The 15,422-nt window shown below is 38.5% G+C and overlaps 1 protein-coding gene across 6 annotated transcripts in view; it reads right to left on the bottom strand.

Moving 5' to 3' along the window:
- DENND1A (DENN domain containing 1A) overlaps positions 1-15,422 on the bottom strand; it is a 445,274-nt gene that overhangs the window by 327,047 nt on the left and 102,805 nt on the right. For 3 of the 6 annotated variants that reach the window (XM_054689761.1, XM_054689763.1, XM_054689766.1), the window contains exon 3: positions 2,926-2,969. The exons of the other annotated variants lie outside the window; for them this stretch is intronic. In XM_054689761.1, the coding sequence (XP_054545736.1) occupies positions 2,926-2,969 (44 nt within the window). The remainder of the gene's footprint in view (positions 1-2,925; positions 2,970-15,422) is intronic. 6 annotated transcript variants of the gene reach the window in all.

The following is a 15,422-nucleotide window of genomic DNA, read 5'->3' as shown; positions in this document are numbered from 1 at the left end:
CAGTGAGCCACAATAATTTGTGACAGATTCTTTTACTGTAAGGTACAAAGAACACACAGAATAAAACATCTAGCAGCAGCAAGCATCTCTGATCAAGTGTGCTGCTACATGGGAAATACACTATATGTAAAAACAAGCACTGGTAGTTTAGGTGAATGGGGAGAAAACTTGGGGAGGGGGAGGCATGTGTGTAGAGTAATAAGTGCTACACTTTGTGGTGAATTATCTCACCTATCCCTTATGGGTTACATCATAAAACAATTTAATAATAGAAATGTTGTCTAAATGAAATGTTTTATATAATAGAAAGATTTCTAATTCCTTTATAATAGTACACCAGAGGGAAAGATAATTTGGTTCAATCCAACAAATGCAAAGAAGCAAAAACATCGAAAGATCAGAGCCCAAATGATGTAAAAGGTAAATAAGAAATGCAGGTGTCATTTCTTTTACCTGTAGATCAACCTCCAAACAAATGTCTGGGAATTTGGATGGAATGTCTCCAAAAACAAAGTTGATCTTTCATTCACCCTTGAGTTACATGCAGTAAAGAAAGAGCCCACATGTGTCAAGTTGGAAGGGAAGCTGAATCAGGCAGGGATATACACTCTCAAAAGGCTCATCTAAAAGGAAAACTCCTCCTCCAAATGTTAAAATTATGTCACTGATCAAAAGAAAAGAAATACCTATCCAGTGAGCACTTGGGAATAACTAAGAGCTATCATTACCGTTTAGGTTCCTTCTGTAATTTTAAAAGATTCCAACTTCAGTATAAGAAATAGAACAAAGTTCCTAACATAAACTGTATCTAATCTGAGCTCCACCTGCAATGTCAGAACTGATAAATCCACATTTCTCTCCTCAAACACATACACATACATATGTATTAGTACCTGTCCAGAGACACAGATCTTCTCCCTAACATACAAACACATGCAGACACCCAGAGAAGGAAACACAGAAAGATGAACACCAAATCGTGACAGTAGTTGTCTGAGTCATAAAGTTACAGATGACTTGCATTTTCTCCTCTTTATCCCTTTATTTATTTCTGCCTTAATCTGTATTTCCTAATTTTTTTTATCTTAACATGAGATTTTTTTTAATGTTATACCCCCAAAAAATCATGTTGCACAAACATTTTCAGATATGGTAAGAAACTATGTTTAAAAGACCAGAAACAGATATCAGTGGTGTTATTTCAAGTTTCCCCCTGCAAAATTTTCTCTCACTGGGTGATTCATATCATGGCACCAGAGAAGTTGTTTAGTGACAAGATTTTAGAATGATGATTTCAATAAGAATTATGGCCTCAAATCCCTATTTTAAATAATACCTTAACATTTTCTCCCCATTAGATATTATCTAAACATGTCTAAATAGAATCATTACTCATTACAAAGTCCTATAACCTTCTTATTGTATAGATTAAATTCAATGGGCTCCATTCATAGCAATTTAAGTCAAGATAAAAATTTAACTCTCCTCTTGGATGATGAAGCAAAGGGTAGAGTGAGAAGATTCACATTTTTTTAATCTCATTTAAAAGTCTTGGTCCTTCCTGGTGGCGCAAGGGGTTAAGCACCGCACTGTGAAGCAATCCACAGCCTCTGCAGCACAAGTTCGATCCCTGGCCGGCCAGGGAGCTACCCACAAGGCGCAGCAGACCTCTCCTGACTCGCCTACTGCTCCCCTCGGCAGTGTGTTTCAGTCAGTCTGCCTGTTCTGTTTCCCTCTCTGTCTCTGGTCAATCCTCTCACCGCCCTGCATCTCTGGCCTGTACCTCAGCTCTTGTATGCATAAATAAATAAATCTTTAAAAAAAATTTTTAAAAAGCCTTGAAGTGATACACAAAGCAAACCATACTCCTTCTCGTGGGTTCTTATACAATAAAAATCTCATTACAAAGCATCTGATTACACTGGTTATCCAGTTATATTCCTGGTCATATTATGTACCCTGTATTCATAATGCTGTATCAGATACATTGCCCTCTGGAGAACAGGATATTTCTATTCCATTGTACTTATCCCCATTCAAGGACATTTTTTTAATAAACAAAATTAAATGGTTGTACTTGAAAAACATGTTTTTATTGTATACATTATTCCCCATGTGAAAGGTTTTATAAAGTTGTTTTATTTAGTGTAATCAAGGATGCTTTTATTTCAAAATGGCTTTATAAAGCACACCAAATTACATATTTGAGCTAAAAAATGTAAGGTAACCAGGAAAGCTACAAAACATCTCTAATATTTCTCAAGGTAGAAACAGGAATCCTGAATGCATAACTTGGATCTTATTATAAAGAGCAGAGCAACATAAGAATTCCTACGCTCTTTTTGTAAGTAAAAGAGTTCCTTCCACTCCACCGCATGCTTGCAGAATGCAAGAAATTCAAGATGGCAGGACCAACTGGGAAAGCTTAACTTTCACTACCATCATTAGAACAGCCTCACCCTAAAGATCATTCCCGTGTGTGCAGTTTCTCCTTTGAGTGCTACCATAACACCGCTTCATAATCTATTTCCAATTCCAGGAAATGTACTGAACTCCCTCCTCCCTCCTTTTTCATTACACTGGCTCTTGACTGCAAAGATAGCATTAATAAAAAAAGTTCATCGGCAAATCAAAATGGATTTACTAATGAAGCGCAGGCTGCAGCATACCTCAAAGTAAAAGTAAAATTTCTGATAGATTTTCTTCCTTTCTGGGGTGTTCCCCTGAAAGTAATGCCCCAAATCTAGCACCAATCTTTTCAAGCCCATTTCAGTATGTTTTACTTTTTTGTCTTGGGTTCCTAATTACTGTTTTTCTTCCCTTCTAAAAATTCATTTATCTCTTCAGTAAAAAGAACAGTAATAATATGTTGAACAACTCTGAAATAAATTTTGTCATGTAAAAAATTAATTACGCATTCCGAACCTGGTCACTGTAGTCCTCCGGGAATTGCCTCTGCACCTCAGGATCTGTAAATAATTGACAGATAATATTAATTGGCTTTGGATTAGTGAGCAAGCAGAGGATCACACATTAATATTTGATCAGAAGATGATAGCAGCCCTGGCAGGGGATCCAAGGGGGGCAGCTGAGGCTGCTATGTTGATGAGCACAAGGAAAGACTCAGCAAGGCACTCCTATTACCCTCCTCCAGAAATACAAAAAAGAAAAATCTTAAAGACCTGATGCTACTGTTAACTTTAGACTGTTACCTAATGCAAAAACCTTGCCAGCTGCAAATTGCCTTCAATATATTTTTCCAGAGAAAATGAGTCTTAAACCTGCTTGACTTTTTTTCCCTCTAATCAGAAGCCTCCTTTTCATAGTTACAGATGTGGCTTCATAAACCACCTTAAACACCAGTTTCAGATTGCGTGTGGAGATGGGGAGAGGTGGGAGGGAGTGGGGGGAAGAGGGGAGCTTGAGAAGAATTCTTTCAAGGAACAAATGCAAAACTCTCAGTTTTTAAAAATAAAATATATCCTTCCCAGAATACTCATGAACTCTTGAAAATACAGATAGAACTAGATGAAGTTATCTTTAAAATAGAAGCAAACAATACACTTTTAGCTTGCCAGGGGAAACAAAATACCACGATCTATTATGTTCTACCTAACATAAGTAGTCTTGCTCAGAAAGGATAAAAATATATAGGTGAGAATACCTTTCATGGCCATCTGTTTAAAACAGAATCACTGAAGAAGCACTTAATTCCTCCATCCTAATTTCAAAATAATCCAATGCCTTCGTCCTCAAGTCAATACAAAGTGTACTGATTAAAAGCTATTAGCACTCCATTTGCTATCGATTAGGAAAACACTCAATCTTTCCTAATAAGAAAAAGATTTGGTTCCTCAGAGACACATGAAGGGGAGTGATTAGAATATTACCTATTTGAGAAATCATGTATCAATGCAACAAGCTAATGGAAAAGCACATAATCTGAGGATTCCCTCTCACAGTGATCAGAATATAGTTTTCTCACTTTTCACATCTATCTTTTAAAACATGAATTTACTTCTCCATGAACGTGAATCCATCCAAAAGTTAAAAGCTTCCACATAAAATACTGTTAAGTGCTCTGCAATGAAGAATCAAAAAGGGAGAAAACCAAGGGCCTATTCTCATACTACATTTAAATCCTACAGACATAGTTATCAAATCATTAAAGTCCACAGATGTTATTTTTTTAAAACCCAAGAAAGACTAACATCAATGGCTGCAACATACAGAAGTCACACCAAAGAGCAAAACTTTCCCAAACAGGTGGTGCAAAAATGCTGAGGCTACCTACAGACCATTTTGGTTCTTGAAGTGTCTTCTGGTTGACTTAAAAACGGAGCATCAACTATAAACCAGAGACACACTGTGGGGGGCGGGGGGCGCGAAGAGGAAGGATTAGGGTCAAAATAAGGGGGTGCAATTATATGGGGAATATAACCAAAATGAAAATGCATACATTGTGTAAAAATGAAACATGATGTAAGAATTATATAAAATAAAATATTTTTTAAAAATGGAGCATCAGTGTCTTTGTTTACAGTCATCTTCTAATAGTAGAAGGGGCCAAGGACGTGTTTCTGCCGTGACCAACAGAATCCTGGCATCCTCACCCCTGCGGTACTACGCTGCCCAGAGGAAGTCCCGATGGACCAGAGGATGGTGTCATCGCTGCTCTCTGGTCTGAGAAGTGGAAACCACAGGATTCAGCCTGCTGGACACTGGTGGTGAGAGGTGCTAACGGGGTGGCATGAAGAACACGGGGTCTACAGAGAAGAATTAGGGAGCAGGAAGCAAAGTAAAAGCCAGATGTCCAATAAATCCTTAAGGGTGTGCTGGAGGGGTGGGTAAGGGAGGGGGCTAGAAAAAGGGCATAAACGACAATCCCTAAAACACACATACAAGGCTTGGTCCAGGGGAAAAAAAAAAGGAATATTACAATTCAAAATTTGGTTCTGATATTAAAAAAAAAAGGCCATTCCAACTCACTGAAGGATAGTGTAAAACAAGAGTTAGAAAAGTTCCAATATAACATGTGGCTTATTCTTTTTCTTCCAATTGTCATGTACTTAACACTTGCTCTTCAACCAGAAAACTTCACAGAAATGACTCACCAATAAATCTTTAATATCATGTCCTCTTTCTTACAGTAGTTTGTGCTTCTGAAGAGCCACACACACGCAAAAAAAATCAATGGAAATAAAGATGGAATAAAATCAAAGACTTTACATTTTATCACCATTTCCTAAGGGGCTGAATCTCAGACACCAAAATATGGATACATTCTTTCATCAAAAAAGTATCTTAGTCATAGATAGAAGGAAGGTTTTTAAATCTCTTTAACCAACTATGTTAGTAAGAATCTAATAATTAACTTATTTTTAAAATGCACCTTATGCATATATACAACAGAGAATCGAAAAAAGAGAAGGAAACATGGATGGAAAGAAAATCAACCAATTTTAACACACTGAAGATAGAGACCACTGAATGCCAACATGGGGCTCATTCCAACCATGTTACCCTAAACTCTGCGTGGTGGTCAGTAACGTAATAAACACCACAACTAAACCCCTCTGACTGTCCTAAGACTAACCCCAGAGTGAGAATGCCAGATCTTAACAGCATCATGCCCCAAGGTAACATATGCATTATTATTTACTATGATTCACGCATAAGACTTTTGATTTCCTTCTTTTAAGTCCTTGAGGTTTATAAAAGCAAACCTCGTGGGTTCTTAACACTCTTTAAAGCAATATTAAAAAAAACAAACAAACAAACAAAAAAGGCAATGCTTTTTAACACCAAAGTTCACCCTATAAAATTCCATTCAATGAGCTCAAAGATCCAGCCTGATAGTTCAGAAAACTATGAAAGCCATTTTGTAAAACTGCACCAAGAACTGAAAATAGTTTGCATTTTCTTTTAAAATGTCTGTTTTGCATGGTAAGTTGATAGCTTCCTCTTGCACATTGAGTCGATCATAATGCTATAATGTCACCAAAATGTCGACCCTGGAAACATCTGAGTGAAAAGGGTCCAAGCACAATCTGCTTTTCTCAAGCAGTACAACACCCGCCTCACTAGCAGTTTCAGCGTGGCACACGTACAAAACCTCGCACCCTGCAGTTAAGCAAACCGCCTTTAAATTTTCTGTCTGGCAGCAACCCACTGCGTGTCTGTGTGTTTTTACAAGTACTCTATGTATTTCATTGCATCAGCTGCATTTCTTTGAGTTTTAAATGGTCTGGGAACATTTTATGAAATGTTCTATATCTTTATATGGAAAATAACATACACTGGAAAACTGCATCTAATACTTATATATCTATTTCTTTATCCACCACTGAACGCTGTAATTGCTCATGTTCCAAAACACCTTCTCACATTCATACCCTCACCGCCAAATGCAGTGTCACCAAACAGCTAACTTTCAACACAAAAATCTGCAATGAGAGTACGACTGTGGAAAAAAGTAACAACAACTTGCTTAGGCAACTGGCAGGGAGAACAGTTATTGGTGAATGTCAAGTTTTTTCTCTAAGATTTGGGCCTCAGACAGAAAATTAAGCACATGATACATGGCACACCTCAGCAACTTTCCTCCAAATGACAAATTCTTACAAACTTAAAAATCAACTTCATCATCTCCCAAGAAAATACTTTTGAACAAAAAAAAAAAAAATGATATTTAAAATACCCGCCGAGCAAGACTTATGGTCGATAGAGGACATACATCTTTCACCCACAGAAGCCTGAAAGAGGCAGCTGGCCCTCCAACAAGGCTTCACACGGTGTCGGGTCAATATGTTGGGCCCCTGCTTCCCCGCCCCAGCCATACACGCGGGCACAGATTCCACTGCAGGCCACGAGAAGCCTTCCCATATTATACATAGACATTTCACAGTACAGGACTCTCTCTCAACAGCACTGTTTCATCCAGGCACAGACCATGACAGTGCTTAGAAGACCATGTCTTCACAGCAGATGAAAAAGTGAGCCCAGAACAAATGTCTTACTTAAAAAAAAAAAAAAAAGCTTATTTTCTTCCATCTCAAAGGTCCATGTTCTCTAGTCTTCTACTGTAACATACTTTTAAATCTTTAAGATATACCAGATTGCCACAGGATGTTGAATTAATAGAATAAGAGTTTGGGCAAGAGTTACTGGAAAGGTGCTATAAATTATTTTACACAGGCTCCAAAACCTTGAGTTCTGCCTTAGGCTTAAAGTTCCTAGAAAACGTGGTAGACAGATCTTTTACAACAGAAATGCAAAATAATTCATAAAAGTGCTGTGGTTATGTATGAGGGCTCATTTGTAGATCAGTAACTAGTATGTGTACACACTCACACACACACCTCTTGCCAAATAATTTTCCCGTTTTTCTCTGTCACACCAGTGACTCCATTGGAAGGGTCAAGGCATGTCACGTTTTGAACTGATTATTGAATAACACAATGATTTCATTTTCAGTGAAAGGCAGAACAACTGCTTACTAACCTAATGTTACAACCTTCTATAACCAAAGCTCTATTAGGAAATTTAAGAGTAACTGCCAATGTAGCTGCAGACACTGGAGTTTATGCTGCTTTCACTTTTAACGCGCTAGGTATAAAGGCAGCAAACATTACATTTAATGCCTTCTTGATTTACGCAGTCATTATCTCTAGGATATTTCGTGAGACAAAATATCAAACACATTTTAAGCTCACAGTGATAAAAATCTGCCCTTTCAAATTAACTACAAATGATATCATCTCATTGTTCAATTTCATGGAGTTTGAGATACGATCTTACATTTCCCAGACCATAAATGTTAATCCAAGCTGTAATCAGATTTAATTTTCCAGATAAGATAGTATGATGCTTCAAGTGGGCATTAGTCTATTACACTAACTACTCCTTCCCTAATGCATTTTCAAATTTTATACACTGAAAACGTAGATGTTCAGAAAATAGCCTGAGGAGCTAGCTGTACAATGAGGACCAGTCTTCCCCAAAACTCACCCAAATAAACTTTCTTTTCATCTTCAAGTAGCAAAGGTAGTTTTTTGTGGGTGTTGGCGGAGTTAAAGTTTCCTGATAGTATGAGGGCAAACTGGACCACACTAAACTAATAAAGATCTTCAAAAAACTACCTACCAAATTGACATATGCTACATGTAAAAAAGTCAGTGTCACTTTAACATTTTTAAAACAATTATTTTAGTAAATATTTAGTAAATTATTCCTTTTATAATAGTTAAAATTTCCTTATTAAACATAATATCAAAGAATGTTTCACATGTTTTACATATTAAAAATAATCAAGCTGTTTTCCTTCTCTTTGACAATGAACTAAATACCTTGTTGTCTTTTCTTTTTTTTTTTTCTTTTTTTTTTTTTACAGTCAGAAGAGCGGGAGGGTGAGAGAATTCACCAGAGCCAGAGCGGGGAGCAGAGCAGGCAGAAGGACCAAAGTACATTGCTGAGGGGAGCAGCGGGCAGCAGGAGAGGCCTGTGCACCTTGGCGGACCCTGCTCCAGTGGCCGGGGAGCAGCCGGGGATCGAACCAGTACTGCAGAAGCTGCAGACAGCTTCGCAACCCAGCGCTCAACCGCTGCACCACCGAGGAGGCCCACCTTGTTGTCTTTTCTTTAAAATTGTCTTATCTTAAAAATTACTCATTTCCAAAACAATTACTGATTCCAAAATGCAGATTTTTACCACGAAATTACAAAGAAGTAATTCAGTTATTTTTTTTTAGATCATTTCAAAGTACTATGAAGGAATACCCAGTTTCCATGTACAAATGAAATTCCTTACTTAAAAAATCTATTCCGGGGATACACCTGAAGGGAGAAATCAAACACCGTACAAAAATGAACAAGTGTGTAAGAAAATTTAAAAAAATTATTTCAGGTATTAACTTTTTGCTCTAGAGTATAAAGGCTGTAAGACAGAATAACTTTGAGTCATTACCAGTTTTAAATCATTTTTATTTGAGCCTTTTCCCTCAACACTGACATTAAAATACATTCAAACATTATCTCACAGCAGCCAGTTTGATAACCCAGGAAAGGTTCACCAGCTACACTGATCACAAACCCCAACGCATTACTGAGGTAAGGAGAACACAACCCACCTTAGTAGGGCCGGCAACAGGCCCATTCACAAGCCAGACTCCTCCTCAAATGAACAAATTCTCCTGTCGAGACATCTCCTGCTCTGATGTGACTACGCAGGTACAGCAGACACTGGCCTATTGTTTTCAGTTGTTGGAGTTACGAATGTGGTACAGTTACCAATTAAGTGAATCAACAAGTCCTAAATGCATCAGCTGTTCTACAAGTAATGAGTCCATTGACATCGTGCAGTCAAATCCAAGGAGTTTCATCTTTCTTCCTAGAGAAGGCTCACAGACGTTGACCAGACACTTTGACCACAATTTTTTGGTAATGATTCAACCTACAAAAGGAATATAATTCTGATCCTTAATCCAAAGTGTGCCAAGTAAACCCCAAAATCAAATGAAAGTCAAATTCCAAAGCTCTAAAATGAAAATGGGTGTATTAGAAGGGAAAAAGTGAAATGAGTATATTCACATACTCACCCGTGCCCCACTGAGTGAAGAACCTAGTTTTCAGTTTTTGTTATTATTTAAAGTTAAATATTTGGAGTTTTCCAAGCTGGCCCAAAGTTTGATACTAATTCCGAAACTCTGTTACATTGATAAATACTGAATAGAGGTGTCCTTTATGTATACAAATGTGACATTACTACATATAATCTTAAAAATAGATATATTTCATCTGTCATCTTTGGTGAGAAGAGATAGCAATACAACTACTAAGCACCTACTACGTGCCAGGAGGTGTGACAAACAGAGGCATTTCATATAAAATTCCTATCATTATCTTCATGACAAATCTATTATACTGGAGTTTATCATAAAGCAAGCAATAGGCTATCACCTTTCCAAAGTCAGGAAATTAGTGCTTCTTCACACAAATACTCTGATGCTACCTGGCCCAGCTGATGAACAAGCCACAGCAGTGCCCTCAAGGAACTTACAGTCTAATCCAAATGGAGAAATTACCAAGCAGTGACCACATAGCTGGGTAAGTGCCATGCTAGGAATCAAGAGAGGTCAGGACAGAAGCTTCTGGGAAGAAGTGGCAGAGTTAGGCGTGGAGTCTTAGGGCTAGGCCAAGGACCTCTCACACTAGCACACACCCATCCCCTTTTCGTCTATGGGCCAATAAGTATTTCGTGAGACCAGGTCCATGTTTTACACAGCTTATTCCACAAAATAGCTTCCCTATTATAAATAGCCAGCAAATATTTTGGACATAACAGAATAAACAGAAAAGAATAAAATAAACTCATTAAAAGCCCTGTCTTCCAAATGAATAAAAGGTCAATTTCAAAACATTCCATTGAAAGCTGCAGGCTTCTAAAGACATATTGGTATATGAGAAGCAACCACATATTAGTTGTTGTTCTATTATTAACCCCGGTAGGGAAATAAGCAAGCACTATAAATCAGATGGCTACAGATATCACCGGTGCGCCTCGAATTAGAAGTACATGGGCTCCTGAAATACTTTATAAATCCAATTAAAATTTCCCCATCACCTGCCATTACTTGGCAATGTTATAACTTTATCAGAAACTGATTTTCTCTTCATTGTCAGTAGTTCCAAAATCCTTTAAGCTATGGTTTATTTGCCTCCTGACATCTGTTTGCTAATGATGTGTAAACATCAAATGCACGAGGGACTCTCCCAGATTTACAGAAACCCTGAGGTGAATCTTTGTATAAACTGAAGGACCTTCCTGCTAATTCCTTTACTTTCTAAATTTGTATTCTAGATTCCAGAAGTAAAGTCCCATTAAACACGTAGGCAGTAACAATTACACTACGAGAGGCTACCACTTACCGAATGCTTGGGCACCCCATCACTGCCAGAGGTGGTTTATTGAATAATCTTATATGATCATAACAACTCTGGCAGGAAAGCAGATGTACCCCAATTTTATAAGTGGGAAAAGTGAGACTCACTAAAAAACAAATTCAGAGTTAAGTAACAGAGTGGGGATTCAGCCTGGATCTGTCAGACACCAAAGAATCCAACTCTGGCTTTCTTTTTTGGCTTTATTTATTTATGTCCTCCTGTTGATTTGTCTTGTAGTCATTATTGTGACTCAACAATAAGAATACATCTGGACAAATAACTAAAACATGCTGTCATGAAACAGGCCTTAGCAGATTATGAATGAGAGCTTTCCAATTTCTCTATTTAAATTCCTTTGCCAAGTTCAGGATATAAATAAAATGACTCCAAAGTAACTAGCACTCAATTCAACTAGTAAATACAATATTTAGAAGATGAATTCATCTTAAGAACTTAGACTAATTTTGAAGGCTAGAGGCTATCCTTCCATTATGTCTGAAAGAAATCGGTTGCTGAACAAAACAAATAGAAACCCAGAGAAAATGTTTTCCGACTTAAGTAAATGTGTTTCCTAGTACCAGCCGCACTAGGATCCCCAGCTAGTGCATACGGTGTAAGCTGGCATCCAGCAAGGAAAACACACTAAGCCTGTCACCAGAAAACTTGCTTTAACCAAAATTGTGCCTCTCTTCCCCAGGAAACAAGTCATTGCTACCTAACCCCTATCTATATATTAGAGAAGACTGCCTCTTACGCCGTGTGTATGTGTGTGTGTGTGTGTGTGTGTGTGTTTGTGTTTATATTAAATGCGTAACATAAAATTTGCCATTTTAGCCATTTTTTAAGTACAACACCACCTAGTACCTTCGCATTATTATACCACCATCACACCATCTCTCTCCAGAATTTTTTCATCTCTCCCCCAGATGAAACTCTGACCCCATTAAAGAACTTCCTACTGCCTCCTCCTCTCAGACCCTGGCACCTTTGGTGTCTGTGAATTTGACCTCTAGGTAACTCGTGTTAACTCTCTAGGGTGACTGCTCTCGGTGCCTCAAGTGCAGTAGCTGTCCTTTCATGACCGGCTTCGTCACTGAGTGTCATGTTTACAGGGCTCACCCATGTCATGACACGTGTCAGAATTTCCTTCCTTTTTAAGGCTGAATAATATACCATGGCACATATATACCACACTTTATGTTTCCAGTCATCTGTCTATGACTCTTGAGTGGCTTCTGGCTGGTGTGAATAATGTAGCTAGGAACATGAGCATACAAATATTTGTTCAAATATTCAAGTGTTCAAATATTTGTTCACTTCTTCTTTCAGCTATATATCCAGAAGTGGAGTTGCTGGATTATGTGGGTAAATGACATTTTATTTTGAGGACCTATACACTTGTAACATGTTTCAAGGCCCTATCCTTAGCCTGACCATTAAGACGAGCCCAAGCCATTTCATCTTTCTTGAATCTAGCTCATCTGATCAATCAACGCACTTTCTTCCAAAACTTGCTAAGCTTTGCTCAAATTCTCCTCTTCCCACATCTCAGTCAGGTGCTTCCAAAAACATGCTCTTAGGTATTACAAGTTATAACTGTAGCCAATTGTGCATTGCCATATGAATGAATATTCAATGACGCTAACTATAACACAAATTCAGAAAGACAAAGAACTATGTCTTCATCAAAAGTGCGACGAATACTAAACGAGGCTGGCAAAGGAAAAAGGAACCCCACACACACCTACCTTGCTCCCCAGCTCTGTAACCACCTTCATCGCTTCCTGACACGCAGGTCAGTCAGCGGCAAAATGCTCAACCTCTTCCCTATTAAGTTCCTTACATACATCCTCAACTCTGTTATCTGTGCCAACTCTGTTATCTGTCATCCACATTTGGCAATCCTGGACAAATCCAACTATCCATCTGCACTCGTACAGCTGATTGTGGCTGGAGAGACACACAACTGTGCTGACTGATCTAGCTTAATGTTTACATTATTCACTGTAAATTAGCTTCCTTGCGACTCAGTGATTAAGCCCTGTTTTCCCTAATTCGTGCACTCTCTTGCTTTCCTTGTTTCAGGTTTAACATGTCCCAGACTGGACTCCCGATCTCTCCCTCACATCACAGAGTCAACCTATCAGCAAATCCTGCTAACTAAATCTTCAAAATATTTCAGATTCTGGCCATTTCTCTTTGCCTCCACCACTCCGCGAAGTCACTGGCATTTCCCACCAGGATGACCAGAGCCTCCTCAGTTTCTGCCTCTGATTTCCTGGAATCTGTTCTCAAAACAACAGGTGAGTAATCGAGTTAAACTTAAGTCAGGTCCTCCTATGAGAAGTCTTCCCTTTACCAGCAACTCTCTGACCTCCCTTCCCACAACTGCCCCTCCCGGCCCAGGTCAAGTTGCTGCTCCTCAAACATGCCAGCCATGCCTTTGCCCTTGTGGTCACTGTTAAAGAAACCTCAAGGAGTGGGTGTGTGCTGCAGCTCTTCATTCACAGGTTAATTTCCCAGTATGGTCTTCCCAATCACCTTATTCAAAATTACGATTTTCCTATCCCTACTGCTTATTCTCTTTTCCTGAGTTATTTTTCTTTTAGCACATTTTATCACCCCACATTAATCATATGCTTACTCATTACGTATTTCTGCTAGGAGTGTGCATGCTTTATTGAAAGGCATGCTTTATTGAATGTGACCTGTTTTGTTCACTACTCTATCCCCGGGCCCTGGAATAGGGCTTAGCACTTAAATATAAATGAATGAAAGTGGGAATTGAGCGACTAAGGGAGCAAACAGTTGACTAGGCCTTCCAGAAAATAATTTGGCAATATATACTCTAGGCATGAAGAATGTCCACACTCCAGTAATTTCACTTCTCATAACTTATCCCAAGGAAGTAGTATGAGATATAAGTCATTGTTTCTATATTTGTTTCAAGCTTCATTTCAAATTATTCATTAATAAATTTAACTGATAAATTCATAATAAATTCAAGTGATTCCAGTATTTAAACCACCAATAAAATTAGATTGTGTCTGTAAGACATGGGGAAAAGCTAACATTACCATATTGTGAAGACTTAACTCAAAACAGAATATAAAGTTTTTCTAACAAGATTTTTTTTAATTTTCCTTTTTTTATTATTGAGGCAATGTTGGTTTACAACACTGTATATAATGTAGGGGTGTGGGTTCACACCTCTTCAGATGTATGTTACACCATGCCCACCACTAAAGCACCCATAATTCTCCACCATAGTCCACTGGGCCCCTTCCATCCTTTGCTCCCACTCCTTGTGACCCCATCTGGTTGCCTCAGTTCTGCAGTCAGATTCCAAGGGTTTGTTGGGTTTGTGTTTATCTGTCCCTTATTTATATCTTTATGTTCTTCATATGTGTGAAATCACCCAGTATTTTTTTTCCTGACATTTCACTTAGCATCATCCCCTGTAGTTCCATTCATGTTGTTGTAAATGGGAAGAGTACTTTTTTATTTTTTATTTTTTAGTTTGGTTGTATTCCATGGAAAACCACATCTTCTTAGTCTACCCATCTGTGGTTGGACACTTTGGTTGTCTCCATAACTTGACTACTGTAAATAGTGCTGCAATAAATATAAGCATGCTTACGTCCCTTTGTTTTTATATTCCCTTGGTAGATACCAAGGAGTAAAATTGCTAAATCATATGGTAGCTCTAGTTATAGATTTTTAACTTTATAAAGAAGTATGCTTCTGGCAAGTTAGATTAAATGGCCCATGTTTCTTGTAATGTCCCCATCTGCCTATGCCAGGACTCCACTCCTGACAACTTCAGCCCAGCCAAGTGTCTATATAATATTAACTGTCTTGACAGCATCATAAACCATTAACACCCGATTACGCACCTAATCATTTAATTTCTTAGACTGCTACTTCTCTTGTCTAAATACATGTCTTCCCAAACAAAATGAGCAGCTCCCAAGGCCAGACCCCAGGTCCCCTGACCATCTGTGCTCTTCCCAAGGATCAAAGCATTCAAGCTCAGTGCAGGCTGCTTTCCACAAATGCTGTCTGAGTTGAATTCTACTCTGAACTGCCCTTATGAGATTTCCCCAGGAAGATTAACTTGGGGGTGCCTCTAACAATGTCTCCTCCAAAAGCCTTTACAAATATCCATTCTCTGCAGCACACACTGTGACAGGCATAGACCACGTCTTGTCACTTCAGCTTGACAACTCTACGTACTCTTGACAACAGTACGTACTCTAAGGTACGTACTGTTATCCCCAAAGGACCAGGCAAGGGGACCTCACAGGTTCCTTACCTACCCCAGATGGCAAGTGTAAAAGCCAGGCTTAGACCCAGAGATGTACTCAGAAACCTATAGATTTTAATCACTGTGCTTGTACAGTAAGAACTAGGGGTCTTAGTCATTGTACGTGTGAGCGGAGGTTATCAAATGCCAGCCTGCACCTAAATCACCCAAAGGAT

The sequence above is a fragment of the Talpa occidentalis genome, unplaced genomic scaffold (genome assembly GCF_014898055.3).
Source record: "Talpa occidentalis isolate TD23 unplaced genomic scaffold, MPIMG_talOcc4v2.1 talOcc4.7, whole genome shotgun sequence".
NCBI lineage: Eukaryota > Metazoa > Chordata > Mammalia > Eulipotyphla > Talpidae > Talpa > Talpa occidentalis.
The sequence above is the reverse complement of the archived record's forward strand: the minus strand, read 5'-3'. Positions and strand labels throughout refer to the sequence as shown.